General features: G+C 41.7%; 1 protein-coding gene across 1 annotated transcript in view; it reads right to left on the bottom strand.

Annotated features, from left to right (window-relative positions):
• Positions 1 to 7819: 7819 nt before the first annotated feature.
• POLR3B (RNA polymerase III subunit B) overlaps positions 7820 to 22194 on the bottom strand; it is a gene marked incomplete at both ends in the record, with an annotated part of 68464 nt that continues 54089 nt past the window's right edge. The window contains 5 exons of the mRNA XM_079540287.1: positions 7820 to 7949; positions 11314 to 11487; positions 16958 to 17071; positions 18722 to 18884; positions 19808 to 19915. Of these exons, the coding sequence (XP_079396413.1) occupies positions 7820 to 7949; positions 11314 to 11487; positions 16958 to 17071; positions 18722 to 18884; positions 19808 to 19915 (689 nt within the window). The remainder of the gene's footprint in view (positions 7950 to 11313; positions 11488 to 16957; positions 17072 to 18721; positions 18885 to 19807; positions 19916 to 22194) is intronic.

Genomic DNA, 22194 nt, shown 5'->3' with positions numbered 1-22194 from the left:
CAGAATAACCCTAGTGCCTCAGTGAGGTGTTTTCAGGGGAGAGAGGCTGTGTCACTTATTGTGAAAGGAGAATCATAGAATCATAGAATTGCTCAGGTTGGAAAAGACCTTAAAGATCATTGAGTCCAATCACAACCTAACCATACTACCCGAACTAACAACCCTCCACTAAATCATGTCCCTGAGCACCACATCCAAACGGTTTTTAAACTCATCCACGGATGGTGACTCGACCACCTCCCTGTGGAGCCCATTCCAGTGCTTAACAACCCTTTCTGCAAAGAAGTGTTTCCTGATAGCCAACCTAAACTTATCCTGGCACAACTTAAAGCCATTTCCCCTTGTCCTGTCACCTTCGTTCAAGAAAGATGAATGGGTGCTTGGAGCGTGGGTGCTTGGAGAGAAGGGAAGGGTCATCGAAGGGTAGGGATGGTATCCACTTAAAATCCAATAGTTTGAGCTCTTTCAAAAACAGGTTTCCGTGAGTGTCCTCCATTCTGCAGCCATTTGTTGCAGTGGGCTGCAGCCACACAAAATTTCCTTGTCATAAGATGTTCCTCATGGTGGTACTAGACCCCAAATATCATTTCTAGACCCTAGCATAAATACTTTGGGAGTAAGTGCCAAGGAGTGAGGGCAATTTCAATGAATAGTAGGGGAAGAAACCAAAGCATAGTAAGAGCTATCAATTTAGCCATAATATCCAAGGCAACAGTAGGCTGAAGTTCTAGACAAGTTTTCTCTTGTATTAGCAAGGACAGGAACTTGTGTTAATTTTAGTAATAAGTCAGTGTCTTGTGAACAGTTGTATAAAATGGTGTTGACAACATGAGGGACCTGGAGCGAATGGCTTAGAGGACCCTTTTAGATCCCCAGCATCTCAGCATGTACAGAGTGAGATTTTAGCAGTGACTGCAGTCTGGGAGTTTTTTCATATTTTCTTGCTTGCCTAAGCCTGCTACCTCTGTCCCAGAATGAACAAACACTTCTGTCTGCTCACTTTCCCAGCTCTGCAGCTGTTTTATTTCTTTCTTTACCTACTAGGAAAATCCCACAGAAGAAAAAAAGAGAAGGATCTTGTTTATGTACTGGTTTCCCTTTCCCAATTACCTTCCTTATCCATACAGGAAATGTTAACTTTATTTTACATATATTAACACTCCTTAGGAAGCTATACACATAGGTGAAGGACAGGATATAGAGTAAACTGACAGAAGGCTTCTGGAATCAACTGTGTGTGCGTGCTTGGGAGTGTGATGCTGACAGATGCAGGAACTGAAGAACATCAGAAAGCATCCTAGGTAAACATGCACACATGGATCCCTCTTTCACTGAGACAAGGCTTTCACTGACACAAGCACTGAGAGAAAGTGGCTGGGGCAGGCACATAGGCAAGGATCTGGGAGAAAATTATCAGAAGAGCTGAGGCATGCAAATGATGGATTGCACATGCATTGGGCAAGGGGGTATCTTCTTCTTAGATTGAATGAAAAGTAACGTTAATTGCAGCTGGCTTGCTGGAACAGCAGAGATGTCCAAAGCCAACTTTTGTTGAAGATGAGTATAGGCCCACCTTAACTGATCTGCTTTTATTAATGCCTGTCAAGGGAATTCTGCTCGGCTGCAGTTCCTGGGTTCATGGAGAACAGGCAGCGCCAGAGTTGCCAAAGGAACCGTGCAAAACAACTTGTTCACACTGGTCAGCTTCAACCTGCACACAAGGAGGGAATTCACTCTTCTGGTCTTGCAGGTCTGGGTGACATCAGTGTCTGTAGGAGTCCAGAAGAACTCCTGCACCTAGGGCTGCTGCCCTAGGAGTCCCTTTCTGACTTCAGGACGAGGAAAGGGCAAGGAGTCATCAATTTCTGAGCTTATACCAGATTTAGCTGGCTTTTGTTGTGCGTGGCTGGTACTAGTTACCAGAGGATTTGTACTGTGCGTTGGAAGAAGAGCCAGCCCTAAAAGCTATTATAGACAACAGACACAGAAAAGATCCATTCCAGACTGCCGAACAACTGGACGTGAAGCCGTCATATCCTCTTAGATGACTGACTGATAATGAGTTTCTTTTGATCCGCCTGGAGCACAGAGCATTGCCGTCAGTGCCTGCCGGTGACTGGCAGGCTGAGGCTTGAATGCAGAGTTAAGTTTTCAATTCACTATGAATTAAAGGTAAATCCATTTCCATTATCAGAATGCAATTTAGCAAGAAATAAAAACAGTTATGTTTAGTGCATTCATTTATTTTGCTCCTTAGTTTTTGTATCATTTTTTCTGTTCATAATGTTTTGATGTTAAGTCTGAGTGCGCTGCCTGAAATTGAAAAACATATGCTTAGTTCAAGCAGCTCCCTGAAACTCATAGCAAGGAAAAAGTCACCGCTGCTGTTAGCAGGGAGATGCTTTTCATTTGAACCAACACACTGTTAATACGCTGACTGGGATGAGGGGATAAAAGACGTGCAAAATGAAGCTATTAGCAAAAAATACTTGGTCTTTGCAAACACCTCAAAGGCACCTGCCTCAGGAAATAGGGGAGTAAAAGAATAACTGGAATTAGGAGTAACACATACTTACTCTTTCCTGCCCCCTCTCACCCCCCAGCAGCAGGATGCAAGGAGCAATGGCCTGCTTACAAGCTCAGAAAGGTTTTTCTGAAGGTGGAACAATGGTCCAAATTCACTCACAGAGTGGCTAACAGGAATCATTGCTGTTGACTTTTATGAGACAGGAATTAAGCCATATAAACTGCTTTTTAAAAATCTCAGCTGCAAATAATAGTAGTAATAATAAGAATTATCGTCTCTGATGGGAGCTTGGAGAAAGTTTAACCAAGTTCTGGTGTTCCCCTGGACAAACATTCATATGCATCTGTGGCAAAGGTCCTGTGAGTCCGTATGGTGAGATCTTAAATGACTGCCAAGAGGCAAAACTGATTCACTGGCTGACTCCAGCAACCATTACTACTCTGAGGAGGAGATACTGATCAGGTCTACAGGCAACAGGTAGAGCAAGGTTGGTGAAGCAGCCAGTCACTGCTCATGCACTTCCATACCTCTTCCCAAAGAATGAATTTCCCCACCGAAAGCAGGTAGAAACATTCCATGGGAAGGACAGATTCAAGCCAGAGCTTGTGTTCAAACGTGCTCAAGTTTCTAGGAACATTCAGGTCTAAAACATGGGTCAATTTCCTAGGCTTCTGAGCCTTAGACGTAGAAACTGGAATGCAGATCTTCACTGTGCCTTGCACACATTAAGCTTCCCAGCACCGGTCCAGATAATAGCAAAGAGTCACCATCTGGCTGGATTTTACGGTTTGATGAAGTGCTCAGTTTTAAGGCAAGCACGTGTCTGGCACCTGGGGACTGCAGAGTCCTGATCCCAGTTCTGGCACGGTCTTTCTGTGGCCCTGGGCAAGTCACGTCTTCTTTGGAGGAGGGAATTCATCAAGTGCCCCATGGCCCCACTGAACCAGCAACGGGCTGTTAAAACAATCCTCAGCTCCAAGTGGGGAGCGGTTGGCTGGGGGGGCATTGCAGCAGTGCCAAGCTAGCTCCATGCCACAGCTCAGAGCTGCTGGTCCTGGGGCACAACCGAGAGCCTGCGCTGCTCCTGCAGGGCCCTGCACAAGGCATGTGAGCTCAGGTAGGTTGTTCCAGGGCTTGGGAGTGCACAGGCTTGAAGCAGCCTAGTTCTAAGATCCTCACATGGAGGAAGCACTGGTAAGTTTTGAGCCCTTCTTATATTTGGTTTGGTCTGCACATTGATATTTATTGCTACAATCCGACCCTACAGGTGCATTCTGAGCAGGGTTTACAAACCAATTTGCAGAAGTACAGCACTATTTATTTGCCATTTGTTATCACTAAACAACGACACAATCTTCAGACTTCTAACTTACTCCCATATTACTATAAAGCACAGATGTTTTCTATTTATGAGCAAGAAACCCCAAGTAATGTCACAGCGGTAATTTCTCATCATTGTGGTCTATTTTTTGTTGGTTTTCCTCCTCTTTTTTTAAGCAGCATGTAACTAGGAGCCCATGGAATTCAAAGCCCTCTTTGCTGCATGCTCAAGCTTCTTTGCAAGCAAAGCTCTTAAGATATGGATATTACAAACAAAACCTATTCATTTTCTACATCTTAAAATTATTAAATCCCAGTATACCTGTATTTGATATTGTAACCTCTCTGAATGCCAGAATTGGCCAGTCTGGTTTCATTTTTCTTTATAGTTTTCTTGTTCATATGTTTGGAAACATTTACCTTAGAAAAAAAAAGAAAGAAAGAAAGAAAGAAAAAGTCTTAAAGGGTACGCAAATGACTAAGTGAGGCTGTTTTTCTGAACTCTAAACAACACTTTACCCACAACTCCACAAACAGCTGTGCTTTTTCTGCCCCCTCCTTGACTTGATTCTGCTTCTCACACCAGAACAGTACAGCTAGGCATGGATGCTGTTTGAAGGGGTAGCTTTTAATGTCTGTGCTTTGAAATGAAATAACAATTTCTGAATTCTATTCCAGAAATACTCCTGCCATTTGATAGTGCTGAATCCTTAATCTGCAAAGTAAATGGGAACTTATAGATGGAGTTAGATAGCTCTTCCCACAGCAGCACACACCTCTGGGCACGGACTGTATCCTGCCGTTCAGTTGGGACTAATGCTGGTGACCTTCAAGTTGAATAGCAATTGGAGTAGAAAGCCTCTCCTGGAGGCTAACTAGTGAGAGATAAAGAAGTTGCAAAAGAATGAACATTTTTGGCAATTTTCTAGCCACAAGTCCTCCTGCTAATGCCTTAAGATTTTGTTACGTGCTGTTCAGAATACTGTATCTCTTTCAGCAAACGTCTTTCGTGGCAGGGCTGATCTGGGGAAGTTTACTTACAGCAATACAGCCCTTAGTTGGCATGAGACCTCTTTGTGAAGGAACTCACTGTATAAAAAGGGGGGGAGGGGAGGTCGGCTGAAAGATAATTGAAAGGATTGCAAAGATGAGGCTCACCAGAGGAAAGCAGTGTGACAGCTGTGGGATTCTGAGGATATATTTTACTCCACTAGTCTCTGGTCGTAATTTGCCCTGTCTGCAGTAGGATTCCTTCACTGAACTGCCTCTTTCACCACAGCTGTCTGCTCAGTTTCTGCTGCTGGTTTTGTACTGCTTATTCTACTGCAAAGAACTTACTTGTGAGTGTCTTAAGAAGGAACACAGGCATCCTTTTCAAGAGAGGCAAGAAGTAAAAACTGGGATTTCAGCTCAAATCTGCAGGCATATAAACTCCTATATATTCACAGATTTCGGCGAGACAACAATAACGTGTAAATGAAGCTGATCAAGTATCACCAAAGCAGTTCATAGGGGATGACTCTCCCTTGCTCCTAGACATGTCTAGTTTCTGTGCTTTGCTGGACACACCTAATGCTAAAATTGCAACCGGCTTCCTAAAGTACAACAGAGGATTTCCTTTACTCTCTCAAGATCTTCCCAAAAGCCATTGCCATGCTTTCAACAGCATGAGGTATAACAGCTGCAAGGTCCCCCCTTCAGGACTGCACACAGATCTGTACTCTCAACAGGGTTACATGGGAGCATGCTACTATGCTCTTCTCTGCTGTGTCTGCTTAAATTTCTGCAGGTGTAATTGCTTGCATTGCTTAGTCTTGATAACGTCCTGTAGTTCAGACCTCTTAAGCCAGGAGATCACTTAAAAGAGGACTGGATAGCCTTTATCCTAAGAGTGGTTTCCTTGTGCCAAGTCAACACTTCTCCCACCAACATGCTAAAGCCTGTGAGGCTCACTCCCTCTGGTGGTGCACCCGAGCCTCAGTTTGGCAATCATGGAGAAAAACGAGTTTGTTAATTTGGTTGGGGCTGTTGATTAACCCCTTCCTCTAGTAGTTTGCAAATGACAATGTTTGGTTTATGTCGTTCTGCTATAAATCATCATAAATAACCCAGAGCTGTTCAGATCTCAGTAGAGGTGCTTCAAGAGCTTTTCCAGTCCAAATGTGCCGTGCTGACATCTACACTGCCATCAGTCCTACTGAAAAAAAAAAAAAGAAAAAACGAGAATAAAATCTCCCCTTTTTGTTTGTAACCTGATTTTGTTTGTAACCTAAGACACAAAAATGCTAGTTTACGTATTTTGTTAGCAGCTTAGGAAGTCTATTCAAGCTGGTACTCATTTGTGCTTCTTATGTGGCTAAGAGAACAGCAGCAACACGACTGGCATAGTCGTGTCAGGATCAGCAACCTCAATTCAGCTGTATGAAGAGGCAGAGGGCACCTCAGGACTTTCACAGCCAATATTCTGCATTCTGATTGATCTAGTGTGGTATATTTCTCTCAAGCACCTAAACATGCTCACAATTCCTCCTGACTTCAGTTAAGTAACCTGGGACCTAAGTTGGACCTGGGGGTATTGATTGATGCTCGGCTGAACATGAGCCGACAGTGTGCCCAGGTGGCCAAGAAGGCCAATGGCATCCTGGCTTGCATCAGAAACAGTGTTGCAAGCAGGAGCAGAGAGGTGATTGTTCCCCTATATTCAGCACTAGTGAGGCCGCACCTCGAGTACTGTGTCCAGTTTTGGGCCCCTCACTGCAAGAAAGATATTGAGGCCCTGGAGCGTGTTCAAAGAAGGGCAACGAAGCTGGTGAGGGGTCTGGAGCACAGGCCATATGAGGAGAGGCTGAAGGAGCTGGGAATGTTCAGCCTGGAGAAGAGGAGGCTCAGGGGAGACCTTATTGCTCTCTATAACTTCCTGAAGGGAGGCTGTAGTGAGCTGGGGGTCGGCCTCTTCTCTCGTGTCATTAGTGATAGGACCAGGGGGAATGGTTTCAAGCTACGCCAGGGGAAATTCAGGCTGGACATGAGGAAGTATTACTTTTCAGAAAGGGTGGTCAGGCACTGGAATGGACTGCCCAGGGAGGTGGTGGAATCACCGACCCTGGGGGTGTTCAAGGAAAGACTGGATGTTGCGTTGAGGGACATGGTTTAGTAGGAGCTATTGGGAATAGGTGAACGGTTGGACTGGGTGATCTTCTAGGTCTTTTCCAACCTTAGTGATTCTATGATTCTATGATTCTATGAAAAAGGTAAATGTGCTTTCCTAAGAAAGGATTCAGGAGAGTTTAGGGTTTTGAGTGAACTCTTGGTTCATCTGCTGCTTTAGATCTCTTTAGACCTTGTATCTCATAAAAAAAAAAAATTGCACTTAAAAATGACTATTTCAAATTCTTTAGGTGCTGTTCTTTCATATCTCTAAGACTGACTAATTAATGCTTTAACAACATGCTTTAGGAATAGCAAAATGTTTTAGACATTATGAGAAGGCTTCACCATCCTTAACACAACACAGCACCACAGATTCGGGCACAATTATTTAAAACATTTATTAGCCTTTCATATTCCACTAGTCTGTAAAACATGTTTTTAACCTCTCTGAATAGGATGTGCCCTGAGGGCAGCTCAAGCCTTAGTCCAGCAAAACATTTTTCAAAACAAAGTATGGGGTTGCTACATCCTTGAAAGGGATGGATGTGCCTTGCTGGATCATGACTTCATTCCACCATTCCCTCGTGCCTTGTTCACTACGACACATCAATACTTTCAGAACTACTAGTGAATGTTACTGATGAAGTGTCTTCTGTGAACTTAAAACAGGTAGAATACACACGAAAGATTTCCTACAACTGGTCTGCACCTCCTTCTGCCCACTTAGGTTTGTAGAGTTACTCCCGTACACCAACAAAAACTTTCAGTTAGATACGCTGGATTTCAATTTATACAAAGTACTTTTTCTCTTCTTTTTCTTGTTCATTCGTTGTACTTAGCTAGTTTTAGCCTAGGTATGATGTTCATCGACTGCAGTTCTTGGAATAAGAGTTTACAGGCATAAGGTATCCGCAGAGAAGACACGTGACACGATGATTTGCAATAATGGCACCTGTGGAAACAAGCAAAAAGAAAGTCAGAGTTTATGCACAAATAAAGCTCTGCAGAAAAGAGCAGTTGCCACTATCCACCATTTCCTTTGTCCACCTGCATTTAAATACTGCCTTCAGTCCCAGAAGGAGGTGAGTGCTTGAGATGCATTAGCACTTAAGGAAGTCACAACTTCAGGCTCTTAAATAAATCTGACTGACGTCAACAAGAGCTTCATGTTAAACCTGCACTTTTCTTGGACAAGAATCACAGTGCTTAGCAGTTAACAGGCCTGACTTCTACTTCTTCACCACTTGCATAACTGCCAACTAATATTCAGCATTACATAATGAGAAAGAAGGTGAACAGAACAAAGTATTTCTGAAACATGACTCATGATTCAGTTTCCATCTTATAGACAGTCACAGAAAAGAGGGAGGAAGAACGAAAGATCACATTTAGTTGGGATTTTTTTTTTCCTTTATTCACAATGTTACCCTACTAAGCTGCCTCAAACCAATCCACATTCCTAGCTCTGAAAAGGAGCATCTCTCTCCTTAGGTCCCTCTGTAGAAACAGCAAAATCTTTTGTAGAGATGGAGATCTGGTAAAACTGCTTTAACACTTAGTCTTTGCACTCTTTACTCAAACAATGATATTAAAATCTGGGAAAGAATATTTCCTTTTTATTCTGTTTATACCTCTGTATTTCCTCATTCTCTTGTATTCTCCATCTTCTGGCTTTGGAAGGTTGATGATGAAAGTTGATGTGTTTGCCTTTGCAAACACAGAGTGTGTCCTGGCACCTCCCTAATGGCCTACTCTCCTTCTGCTTATATATTTCATATTTATATTCTCAGCATAAAGTCAAGACAGCCTAAAGTTCCAAGCAGCTACATGCTTCTGTGGTGCAGAATGAGATAAAGAACGAACATCTGCAATAAAGCCAATGCTTAGTCATTTGTTTCTGTTATCAGTGACCTTGATCTAGAGCCTGAGGGAGTCACTGCAGCCAGGCCTAATAAGGCTGACTGATGTTAAGCAAGGTTCTTGGTTATGAAACTCACCATTAGTTCCTTCACAGTTGCTCTTCCCTAACTATGCTACTTCTCTTTTATGGATATATTTAAAAGAACATCCCCAACAGATGTTCTGAAAAAAATGACCTCCTCATACTCCATAATTGGGGTATTTCTTTTTTTTTTTTCCTCCCGAAAATCATCTGAGATTTGACAACTAACGGTATAGAAGATTTAATTACATTTCTCTAGTTTATAATGTCTTAAATCAGAACAGGCATCAATTACAGGTTGATAACTATTAACTTGGTCCAAATTTATAGTGATAGCTGTGTTTTTACGAAGGGTGAAGTAGCATAAACAGAAGCAATTTTTGATGACAGTAAATAGCAAACAGTTGTACTAAGAACAAACAAACAAACAAACAAAAAAATACCTTGCAAGCCTTGGAAGCTTGATGAGTCACAACGTTTCTGATTATCAGCAGTAATCTAGTGTTTGATAACAGCAGCTAAGAGCTGAGGAGTCCAAACTACTCACTGCACCACACCTTGAAGCTAGACCCTCCTGTGCCTGTTTTGTAGGTGCACAAAGATCATCCATAAAGGTTACAAGATACAATGTGCACAAATTGTAAGTTACTGTCAAACAGAGATCATAGAAATGGAAGTATCCAAGAGATCATTTGAGTTTAGGATTGATGCCACATTGAACAGAAAAAGGCAACAGTGCCAAAGCTGATCTTAAGATTTTAAGATGCCCAGACTCTACGGAAAAGAATAACTTATCATCATCAAAAAAGGACCAAATTTCATTTGAAAAATTCAGTACATAACTCTGTAGCACAGCAAAGCTGAAGGATCTGCATGCAGCTGGTTTTGTTGCAGCAAGCTTCTCCCTGTATCTTTTATGGGACAAATTCTGCCACTGCCACAACAGCCCCCTTCTATGAAAAGTACCAGTTCAGGCCCCAACACTGATGCACTGTTAGTGTGCTGCAGAAAGACATACCCAACTGCTAGTCCCTGTCTGGGAGGAGAGCATATCTTCCTGCAGACAATTGTCCTTAATAACATCCACCAAACAATATGTTTCACATGGTTTCTCACAGCAATGCCTGATTAATGCTGGAATCACTGACCAAGCCAGTTTGGAAGACGTGAGTTTCTCTTAATGACCGTCTCCTCTGTGATGCTCATTATAGGGCCACTTGCTTTGGCTACTGGTAGGTACTGTGTATTACATAGCAGAATCTACCTCTTTTTGATTACTCCTGCACTCCAGACAGCTTTTCACAGAACTCAACTGCAAGAATGTCTCGCTCTGTCTGAGAGCTTCTTTCAGTTATTTTAAAAACTTATTAAACTTCGTTATGTTACAAACTTCAAAACAGAAAGCATTTGGATTTTGGAACAGAAAGCAATCCTTTAAAAACAAAGTTTAACACTATCTCTAATGTTTAAATTCCCATTTCTTCAAGGTGCTTTCATTGAATCCAGTCTCTGAAATTCAATCTTCAATTGTACTACATCTTCATGAGGGTATTTTTACGGCACTGCATTACACAGTGAGAAGCGGTTGTTTGAATTCATGCATGCCCTTCCTTCCAGGCAACTGCCTTCAACTCTTACTTGTGCTGCAGCAGTTTTAAAAGATCTGGATCAGAAAGAAGGCTCACTTGTTACATACAGTGCATACACACTCAAGAAAAACAAGAGCTTAAAAATGTTTATTGCACAAAAGCCAGTAGGGCAATGTCCAACTAAATATCACCAACCAAGGCTTTGTCTGTATTTCTGCTCCATAGGGAACAGAACTGCTACTGGTATTAGCAAGCACGGTGAGTTCTTTCTGGCCAGACACACTTCTGAAGAAAGATCTGACCACAGCAAGAAAGGATAGCTGTCACTTCTATGTCTATAAACTGAAAACATGCCTTACTTCATCCCATATCACAGAAAAATTACTCTCCAAGAACCAAAGTAAATAAAGCCCAACGTCCTGCCCTTCCTAACTGATACTGATATCCAAGATGCTACAAACTTCCAATGTTATTAGGAAATATTTAGAAATGAATCCTCCTCCCCTAACTCCTCGTCTTCCCCAACAAATAAGCACTGAAGTAACTTGCAACTTGAACACACACAATTGATATTTTCTTCCCTTAGTCATGGGACTCTTGGCCAAGGGCGAAGTTCTGTCACACAGAGGCACATTTTCTCTCTCTAGAACATGTTGATTTATGTACCTTAGAGTTGAGGGCTATCTTGAAAATAGGAACACGTAAGAAAGACACCGCATGCACACAGTGAAGAAGGGACACCGTGACCTACAAAAGGTCATAACCACTGCAGTTAGACAACTTACCAGCCAGAGTATCCCAGCAAGCCACACTGCCCGCAAACATCCACTTCAAAGGCATCACTTGAAATCATCAGTCTCTCCAATAACAGCATGCTGGCTCCATAACCTATCAGGCAATCCCGTTCCATCTCTCCAAGACGTAAACCACCATCACGGGATCGACCTTCAGTGGGTTGCCTTGGAAATAAATATTAGGAAAATGCAGTAAGAATTCCAGAACACAGGTTCCATCACTCTAGGAATACCTGCTTTCAAACTACAGGAATGGTATAGTATCATCAGATAACAACATTCTACAAATCAGTGCTGCTGATCTCACAGATGTCATTCAGATTGAAGAATTTCATCTTTGCTCCTGCATTGGCAATGTGACGCAGTTCTGTGAGCAACAACGGCAGTGTCGTGCCACATCTTTACCTCACGGAATGTAGCTGAGCAAGCAAGACCAAAACAGTATTCAAGAAGAATATCTAGCAACCACAAACCTGGATACAGATACTCTTTTTTAGCTGAAACGTTTATTGTATTTTATAGTCATTTAAATGACTATAAAACATATAAAAACGATATAAACTATATATAAAAACTATAAAATTCAGCAGCTAATGAATGCGTCATCAAGATGAACTACAACTAAGTGAGGCTAAATTGTTAAAATAAGACCAGTTTTAATCAAAAGTATCAAAACAAAGCAACAAAAAGCATGATCAACTACTCCCTTCTGCTGTGTGCGTACTACTAACTCATTACTTAAAAAAAAGAAAGGTGCAGAATTTCAGTAACAATTATCTCATTTACTTTTTTACATCTGATGGTTAACAAACTAATTTCAGTGCTGTATGGGCTCTCTCTAGCTCCTCAACACAAACTGGAGTCTCACTAATTGTCTGGAAAGACTTCTTCATCCTCATGGTGCCAGAAGGAAGGAAGTTTTAACAAACCACAGAATTGCAGGGGTTTGGAAGTGACCTCTGGAGATGATCAAGACCAACTCCCAAATCAAAGGAAACAGACATTGAAAATTTTGAGACAAAAAAGCAAGGTAAAAATCTATTACTTAACAGTATATATATATTTTTGGTTGGTCGTGGCCAGAATTTTCAATATTCATTTGTCATGCTGCAGTTTAGTTCGGTATTAGTTCTGCTCTCACATATTAGCACACACAGTAGCACTTGGGCTGCAAATATGAAGAGTGAACTAAGAGGCAGAAACAATCTTAACTTCCTGAAGCACTAATATATTGCATGCATGTCATGAAATACTTCAATCTTAGTATATTCCCCGAAGCATGACAGTAAAGAGAAGGAATAAAAATTGTTCTCAGCAATCACAGGAGGCTTTGTTGGTCATTGAAAGCCAGTGTTTATGTGCTGTTCCTTTCTGCTAGAGCACTGTAAATCATATAAAATATACAATGCATACATAACTTTTGGAGTATATTTAGTTGATATTATTTCAATCTACTAAACATGTTAAATATATTAGATAGATTTAAAATAAGTTTTTGCCAACTTAGGGAAAAGGATTTCTAAAACACTTCAACATCTAATAATTATTTACAAGTAAAAAAAAAAAGTATAAATAAAAAAATAAATAAATAAAATAATGTATAGCTAATTACCAGACCAAACTGACCTTCCAAAGATGCAAGCTGTGTTTGTTTTTTAGGGGAAGTAGCTCCCTTTACTCTGACCACAGTGGAACTTTAAGACTAATCTGCTTGTAATTCAAATTGCCCTTTTCATTCACATAACCTTCTATTTTTCCCTGCTGTTGGGAGAATGGATAGAAGCTGTTTACATCCTGATTAAACTCCCGAGCCCCCCCCCCCCCCCACTTGGGCAATGGCACCATCACTGTTCAGACACAGTTTTAAAGGCCTAACCCTGTGGGAATGCAGTTTTGTGAAATGCTTTGAGGCAGATTTAAAAGCAGTTGAGGCGTCCAGTTGAGCACAGACATTTGCTGCAGCACTGCACTAGAAGTGCCCGAGTTTTCTTCTACCAGCTGACTTGTCCAATAATAGTTAAACTTGGAAGCCTACTTTCAAGAATTTCACCAGGTGTTGGTCCACAGGATAAAATGCCAACAGAGCTTTATAAACGTGACCCCCCCACCCCTCCCAAATAAAGTCACAATCCAATTAAGGGAGGATAAAACCACTTGAAAAAACTATGGGGTCTCGATTCCAGCCCTTGAAGAGATGGAGGACGAAGATTTTTAAGGCAGCTGAAATCCCATTAAAAAAACCCACGCACACACGAACAAAAATTTCAGCTTCAATCTTAAGCTCTTAAACGTTTCACTCCCACTGAATGTCAAAATTATCTCACTAAAAACAAAAGAAAGCAAATAAAACCCTTCCTTTCAGAGAAGTAGTCTAGTTCTAAAGTACCCAAACTTTCAATATCGAGATTTGGCCTTTGAAAAGAGTCTGTCTTTGGCTCCTTAAGTTTATCAGAGTTTTTTCAGCTTACACGAGTTGGAAAATTTTTCATGCTAAGGGTCGTTTAAAATATTCAGATAGTTTTTAGGAAGCATCTGTGCTTCTATACACATACACTGCAGCTGTTGCCCCGGGTAACTGCTGCTGTTATTTATTCTGAATATAACATTCTAAAGACAAAGCAGACACTGAAAAGATAAGATGAGGAATATACAAAAAAAATTACATCTTTCATATTTTAAGGAAAGCAGAGATCTTAAGACTCTTAAATCTTACGTCAAATGAATGGATTTTTTAAATTAAAAGAACTAATAATCAGGCCAAGTGGTCTTCATACTACTCAACTGTTGCATTTAGGAAAAAAACCCATGAGACAATTAACTCCAGTGGTTTAATCACATTAAGGGTTTCTTGGTACTATTTTCTGGAAGAGCAGCAGGTTCAGCTTCATGGTACCATTCCTTGTTTCAGTGGCAGTGGAGGGAAATGTGACCTACTCCCATGAGCAAGAGGACACCTCCTGGATCTCACCTCAACTCCTTGCCTGCACCAGAGCTCTTGGCTGAAACGCTGATCTCCCAGAAGTGTGGCACTACCTAAAAAAAACCACAGTCCAACAGGAGGTGGGAGCACTGTGCTCTCCAGAGAGGAACTCTGACCACACTCACATTACAGCTCCACGGTACAATAGGAACTGGCAATGTCTGATAAGTTCAAAGGATGTGCAGGTGGCAGCTCTGACTGCCCATCAAAATAACCATGCCTGCAGAAAGCTTACATTGTTCTCTCATAAACAAAACTAAAACCAGTTTATCTATTAGAGATTTAGCAAGACTGGGCATCTGCACAACACCATCTATAGAACTACGTTTCAAATTAATTGTTAACCACTCATGGGAAAAAAATAGTAAAGTCTTGCATTTCATTTAGCAAATGCCAACTCAGAGGGTAACATCCTGGTGGTTTTTGATCATGCTGACAGAGTGCTGCTTTGCAATTTCACAAAGTCCTGTTTAAATCTGAGCAGTACTTAACATTAGTGATGTTCAGGGAACTCAAGTCTTCTGCCTTATTTCAGATGGAAACGTAACTCCGTCAGTTAAGGTACACTTGATATATAATAACATGTATTTCAAGATGATGATTGCTAAATTCCATGTTGGAAGCTGTTACAAGATTACCTCAAAAGGCAAAAAAACCCCAACAATGTTAGAGGCAATCTAACAGGAAGTGCGATGGATGAAAAAACAATACTGAATATGAAAGCTGAGCAGGCTCCCTCAGCAGAGGCAATTGCAATAAGGGCAGTTTAATTAGTTGAGGAGAAAAAAGAAAATTCCTAAAGGGCTAGTCAAGTGGCAGCATAAATTGAACATTCACTAGCTTTCCTCAAAGTCAAATAAAGAGACCTAGCTCCATAGTGTGATGTTACTGACTGGAACAAAGGATTCAAAGCAAGGGGTGGGGGAAATCACAGCACATTCATTTTTACATACAAATATTACCTTGACTTGGGATTTAAGTTTTATTTAAATTCATTATCTCTAAAAAGCTGAGAAAGCTGGGGGAGACAATATGAAAGCTGATGAAGGGATTTGGATAAGCTAGGAGCTCTAGTGAAACAACTGTGTGCACCTCTAGCTGAGACTAAGTTTTCATTTTCGTACGAAGGGACAACGATATGACTAACACAGAAAATGGGGCAGGCAGACCAGTAATTGGGAATATCATTCCCACTATACAAATCATCATCCAAATTGTCCAAATCATACTGGCAAGGAGCTATGACACAAAAATTAAGAAGGAAAGTGCAGCAAAACTATTAGAAGTTTAGAAATAGAAGTTTTTCATGTTTTCTCTCCCTGTTTAACCATTGATATTTTTCTCTATGGAATGTGTGAGACAACTTCAATTTGCCCCAGAGAAAGCATGGGGTCAGAGAACTAAAATACATGGCAAACATGCAGCAAAAAGCAAGAGAGAAAGATACTTCTTTATCAGGTAGAGCAGAGACCTGCACCTCCACTCTGTAACAATGTAAGACAGGCAAAAGCTGCACCTGTTAAGAGGACCGAGTGGCTAACATAGTGTGTGGGCAGACAGGGCAAGCTGTCTGGCAAGATTTAGCTGATAATCCTCTGTGATGGACAGAGTTAGACTAAGGGATTCACTAGAAGCCTCCTCAAAACAAAGACTGTGCCACTGAGCCACCTTCTGTGAGACAGGGATGTCAGCAATACAGCTCATGAGCACAAGCAGCCTTAGAGCTGGAGCCAAAAAGCTTGTTTGCCTCCAAGGAGAAAAGGTGAGTAGCACCAATGAAAGCAGAATGCTGCCAGCTCCCCAAAGGTGCAGAGAATGTAAGCCCACCTCCAGGTGTTTTTGTTACATTTACCCCAGTGTATATCTTCAAAATTTACCCAAGAGGACATCAATGCAGCAATCAACATTTTTGTTGGAGAGAGAACCAAGTTCAGGCTCGGAGCAATCAACACAGCTCCACAGAAACTGAAGACATATTTAAACTGGGCAAATAAAAACGGAGATTTATTGTTGTTGTCTCTGTAACCTTTGCAATTTATTAGTGTGAAAGCACAGTTCTCTTGCACAGTATTGTACAAAAACTGTGGATCACCACATAAAACTCTAAATTAAGTTTTACAGTTGAATGGAAGTTTTGCAAGGCCAAGTGCAGTGTACTGGGGATGCATGTTATGCTAATGCTGGTTTGTGCTACAGTTGGGCCACATCAGTATTAACCTGCTCCGTATCACAGACTGTTGAAGTATCTAAATTAATTTGTTTCTACTCGTATCTTATTTTGTAAAAGTACAGTTGTTAAAGGGGAAAACTGGTCCTCCTAAAATGCCTATGATAAGAACAGTCCAGCGGGGAAGGGCCAAAGTGTGCCCTGAGAATCAGAGCATGGTGCTTTTTAACCAACTGCTAACAGAAGTCTGAGAAGCACTCAGTTTTTGTACAGCACAGAGCACACCTGGATATTCAGAACAACCTCCTACCACAGCGCACTGTGAGAGCTCCACTGTGCAGAAGCGTATCAATAGGTGACAGCATCTTTTGTCAAGCATCAATAAATAAACTGCTGAATAAACTGAATAAACTGCTTTACACCCATCTGTTGGATGAGCATATTTCTGAGTGCAGGTGAGGAATTCTGCATCCAGCCTTGAACAGTACCTGGTAAGTACTGCTCTGGGTCCTCGAGCTCTTGCATGCATTTTATCCAACACCATGTGCTTCAGTTTCTGGTAATACACAGGGCCAAAATAGATGTATGCTTCCAGAGGCTCCCTGGATGAATTAAGGAAAAACACAACATTCACAGTTAGCACATATTTACTTTAAGAGAGATAAGCGTGTCACAGACAAGAAGAATTTAAAACAATCTGGGAATCACAAGTCCTTAAAATATGCGTTTGGGCTTCCAGGTCTGAAAATCCTCCAGAGAACCCCTCTGAACAGAAGAGCAGTGCACTGCCAGCACCACGCACTGCTGCATCAAGGGACAAGCAAGGAACAAGCTCCTCAACTTCTGCCACATGATGTTCTATCTGCAGCAGGTGGGGGCCTGCTCAGCAGCTGTGCCCCCAGAACAACACTCTCTGTCCGGAGACTCTGACAAGCAGGGTAAAAGGACCATTCAGAACTGCACTTAAGATGCTGAGCTTTGCATCCACACAGGAACATTTAGAAGCAGCGCAGAGGGTGTTACTCATTTCTGGGAGCTGGACTAATAGGTGAAGATTTCTGTCTTTAAAATAGCCCCAACTGTAAGAACAGCACAAACAACTAAAGATCAGAAAGCAACAGCTGAGAATACTTAGTCATTTCCCAGTTACCACCTTCAGCACTCACTAACAGCCAGATTTAACACAAAAACTCAGCACACTGCCAGCCATTTATTTCTAGAAACACGCATGTGATGCAAAATTAAACAGCAGACAACCTCCCAGTCACAGCCCCTATTGATATGGTAGAGTGTTAATCCAAAAGCCACCCATTTAAGCCAGTACCAACATGCAACAAGACATTTGGAATTTGCATACGTATTTGGAATTTTCACACACATTTGCTTCCAAATTTCATAAAAAAAGAATATATGAAGCACATGAAATTTTGCCTGCGAGAATACCAGCAACCTAAAGAAAAGTTTCTAAATAGGACAAAAATCAGTACAAAGCTGAAGTTCAGGAGCAGGAGAATTCTAGAGCAAGATTGTTCTCAGTGGGAAACAAGATTAGGCATGTTTGTTAAAATCATGAGATATCAACAAAAAGTTTTTCAAACATTCAAGTACTTCACAAAGAATGTAAGGTGTAAAAAATCTTTGGTCTTGAAACAAAAGACAAACAACATATGGAATAAGTTGGTAAGAATAGCAATTAAAAATAAAACAACTTACAGGAGAGATCCAAACTTATTCCTTGAGAAGAAAGGGACTTGGAGAATAATAAAAATAGCAGGAAGGTGGGATTAAGATACATTTTGGAAGGCAGGCATGTGGAACCATATGGCCTTTTCCTGTTCCTAAACTATCTTGTGTTCTTTGAACTCCGTGCCTCAGAAGCCAGTCCCATCGGCACAGCAGGAAGGTTGCAGATTAGAGTGCAATGCCAGACTGAATCATTGTGTAAGTGAAAGGAATAATAAAATAAAGCACACAAAAAATATTCCCAAGGAACAGACACCTGCTTGCAAATCTACATTTTACAGTACTATTAGAATCACTATGAAAATGCTCATCTGATTCCAAGTACATACAAGAACTGCAGCTAAAAGAAAACTGAAATTTCTCCCAATCCCTCAGAAGGAAAACCTTGATTTTAACTTTTTTGCCATACAGAAGAACTCAGCAGATTTTCATGTCTCCTACAATAGCCAGTCATATTACAGCATTTCCCCACTCCCCCCAGACAGCTAAATTACGCAGCAAATTCTTACCCAGTGATACCAGATGTTACATAGTCCTTCCCTAGGTAGTTATAACCATGGCGAATGAGATCTTCACACACATCCTTCACTTTACTGCCTCCAAAAGCTGTTCCGTAGTGAAATCTGCCATCTAGGACCCCAGCCTTCCCAGCCAGGAGTTCAATTAACTTTCCTACCTACAAGGAAAAGCAGAGTTAACAGCCTGCTGACCAGCACATGCTAGAACATACCTGGATCAATCACAGTGTTAGTAAGGCAGATGTCTAGTGGGAGGTGCCCCTGCCTATAGGAGGGGGGATGGAACTAGATATCTCAAAGGCCCCTTCCAACACAAACCATTCTGTGATGGGCCTGAGATGGCAACCTGTGTTACTGTGTGCAACAGAAACAGTGGGAGAAACCCAAGGAGAACAAGGAGGTATTCCTGTAGTGAGGGATGAAAAGCAGATGGGGTCTGGGATCCCTTTAAGTACCAGAGTCAGACAGAGTCAGCTTGTCTGAAAAGTGAGCACGATCCAGTGTGGCCTTCTGCTGTGGGAGACTGCTGCAGAGTTTGACACTCTGACCCACAGTGCAGCAGTGGGAACAGGAGGAAGGCAGCTAACAAAGAAGAACATCACAGAGGTATACAAAGTAATCAGGAGAGGTTCCATACAAAGGTCAGGTTCTGATGTATGTGGTACAGCCCCACAACAAGGCTTGCATGAATTCCACGGAGATGTCAGTGATATAAGGCATAGAACTATTACCAAAACTCTGCTCTTCCCCTCACTTTTGCCCAGCTGACTTACTGGGCACAGTCACTTGGGAGGGAAAGACTTTAAATGAAGTACCTGGTTGCTCTTCTAATAGTTTGATGCAGAACAAAATGATTGTGATGCACAAACAAAAAGCCCACATCCCAACTCCTTTTACAGAAAAATGTTTCAAAACAGATGGTTGAAGGTTCATAAGAGGGCAAGCATGTGGCATGAGGACTGGAGAATATTCTGGCTGCAACTGTATGGCTCTCACATACACACAGTTTTGTTTTTCTGGCTTAACAACTTCACTTTCTATTGCAGGACGCTGCCTCTTTAATGACAACATAGCCACTAACCGTCATACGCGATGGGAAGCCATGAGGGTTCATTATGATATCTGGACAAATCCCTGTATCACAAAATGGCATGTCCTCCTGAGGAACAATCAGTCCACACACCCCTGCAGAAGAGAGAATATTTCAATTCACCAACAGCAAACCACCAGCAGGGCTGACGCCTCATCACCAGATTTTCTTCGGTGTTTTTCTCCTCCTCTCTTTCTCATGGATCACTTTTTACCCAGATTCATTACCGTGACCGCTGCTCGGACCTGCAGACTGGAAGAGAGCCCTTGTGACAGGACTGGCTGCATTAGCATAGCCCTGCATAATGCTCCCTGTGACGTGTCAGCTAGCAATTAGGGAAGAAAGCTTCAGATACAGTTTTCAGATGCAACCAGAAGCTTTTGACCATCAGTCTGGAACATCTCAAGTGAAACTATTTTTTAGAGCTCATACTATAATTGTCTGGGAGAAAAAAAAAGAAAAAAAAAAAAAGAAATCAGGTCTCTTGCATTACCTCTTCGGACAAACAAAATTAACACTGATTCAGAATCCCTTTATCACGTGCATCTTCACTAAACGCTCAATAAAGTCAGCATTTGATACAAGCTGGGGCAAATTAAGGGAAAATACAAAAACCCAACCTTTTTTCAGGTAGTGTTCATTTGCTGAGCAAAGACTGCTCTTGATGAACTACAGGCAGTATAAGGAGGGGTTGTACTTTGTATTTTGTCTGCCCCTGAACACACATCGTAACTTTAGGAATTTTTTTTTTGTCTCACTGGGACAAAACAAAAGAACAAAACACCAAACTCTAAAATTACTTGTGACGTGTTAAGCGGAAGCACGAAAACTCACTTAAAAGTCTATCACGCATCGTGACGTTTTCCTTTCCATTCTTACAGTCGAATGCTGCAGATCAGAACACTGCAGCGATAAACGACCAAGAGATCTAACATACAACTTCAGGTGTTAAAATGCAGCTGCTTAAGCCCATACTCCTTCAAGCCAATGCTACCGTTTGAGCAGCCAATTTCTTCCAGAAGCCCTTACAACTGGAAAAGCCAACAAGCTGTTTGAGATGAGCCCGTCACACTCTGGGAAGGGCCCCACAGTGGAGGGGCTACTAAGGGCTGGGGGTGCTGGGCACATCCCCAAGCAGGCAGCCCTGGCCGCCAGCACACAGGGGGATGGCGGCGGCAGCTCAGGAGGGAGCAGCAAGGCAGGGAGAGGTGCACCAAGAGCAGTCAACGGAGCGGGAATGGTAAGTATGGGGGGAGGGAGGAGAAGGATGAGAGCGCCTGGGGGGTGGGGGTGGCATTTAGTTTTTAAGTTATTTAAATTAATTTTCACTGTTCCATTATGATAAAGCGGTAGCACCTTTCTACCCTCCCCACCAAGAAGCAACCACTTGCTGAAAATGAAAAAAAAAAAACAAACACCAAAAAGCAAAATACAAACCCCACTCTTTCTTGTGAGCACAAGTTCTTTATCCTACATTCATACACATAAATACTTCACTATGGGTTTATTATGGCATTTGCGTTGTGCCTTATTCCTGTTTAGTTCTAAGAAAGCATTAGGCTACATCTGGACTTTGGGGCACCTGTAAGGCAAAAATTAAATCTTAGCTAACTTAAAATTACTTTAGGCTCTGAAAACCTTTTATATGCCACGCTGGTTCCCATAGCAGACAGCCACTGTGTTGTTTGTTTTGTGTGAAAGTGAATGATAAAAGATCCATGAAATCGACACAGAAAGGCAGAACAGCAGAAAGAACTGAGGGCTCTCCATCATAGCGGCTTCTACCCTCCGCTGACTTGGGGAACAATGGGACCTACACACCCAACTGCAGATCTAACACAGCTGTGCATTTCATTAGATGAAGAGCACTAGTGACACAAGTAAATAATTAACTTATTCTGGTCCGCTGGCTGTGGTTATGAGACCAGTCATAGCTGACAGATTTTAATACAAGTTAACACAAAGACAGCATAATGAGCTTAGAAGTTAAAAACAAAATATTTAGAATCCAGCAACGGGAAGCTCGCTAGGCCATTTGTAAAGTTTCTGTTATAGCCCAGGAAAAAAAAAAGAAAAAGGAAAGAAAGAAAGAAAGGGAAAGCTATGAAACCTCGGTTCTGAGCGCCTGTATTTTAAGAAGTTGCTGAGTTTAGGTAGCAGATGTACAGCACATTCAATTGCAGAGAAATATGCAGAGAACGGGATGGAGAGCAGCTTCTACTTCTCCGTGTTTTAAGAAAGTTTATTTTTTCTCCTAAGGAGAAATTTACAAACCTGAAAGGCACCTTCCTGCACACAACACAACTTCTAAAAGCAAGCAGCTGCAACTCACTCCAAAACGTGAACTTGATTCACTTTGTAGTCCCTCTCTGTC

The sequence above is a fragment of the Tetrao urogallus genome (genome assembly GCF_951394365.1).
Source record: "Tetrao urogallus genome assembly, chromosome: 1".
Classification (NCBI taxonomy): Eukaryota; Metazoa; Chordata; class Aves; order Galliformes; family Phasianidae; genus Tetrao; species Tetrao urogallus.
The sequence above is the reverse complement of the archived record's forward strand: the minus strand, read 5'-3'. Positions and strand labels throughout refer to the sequence as shown.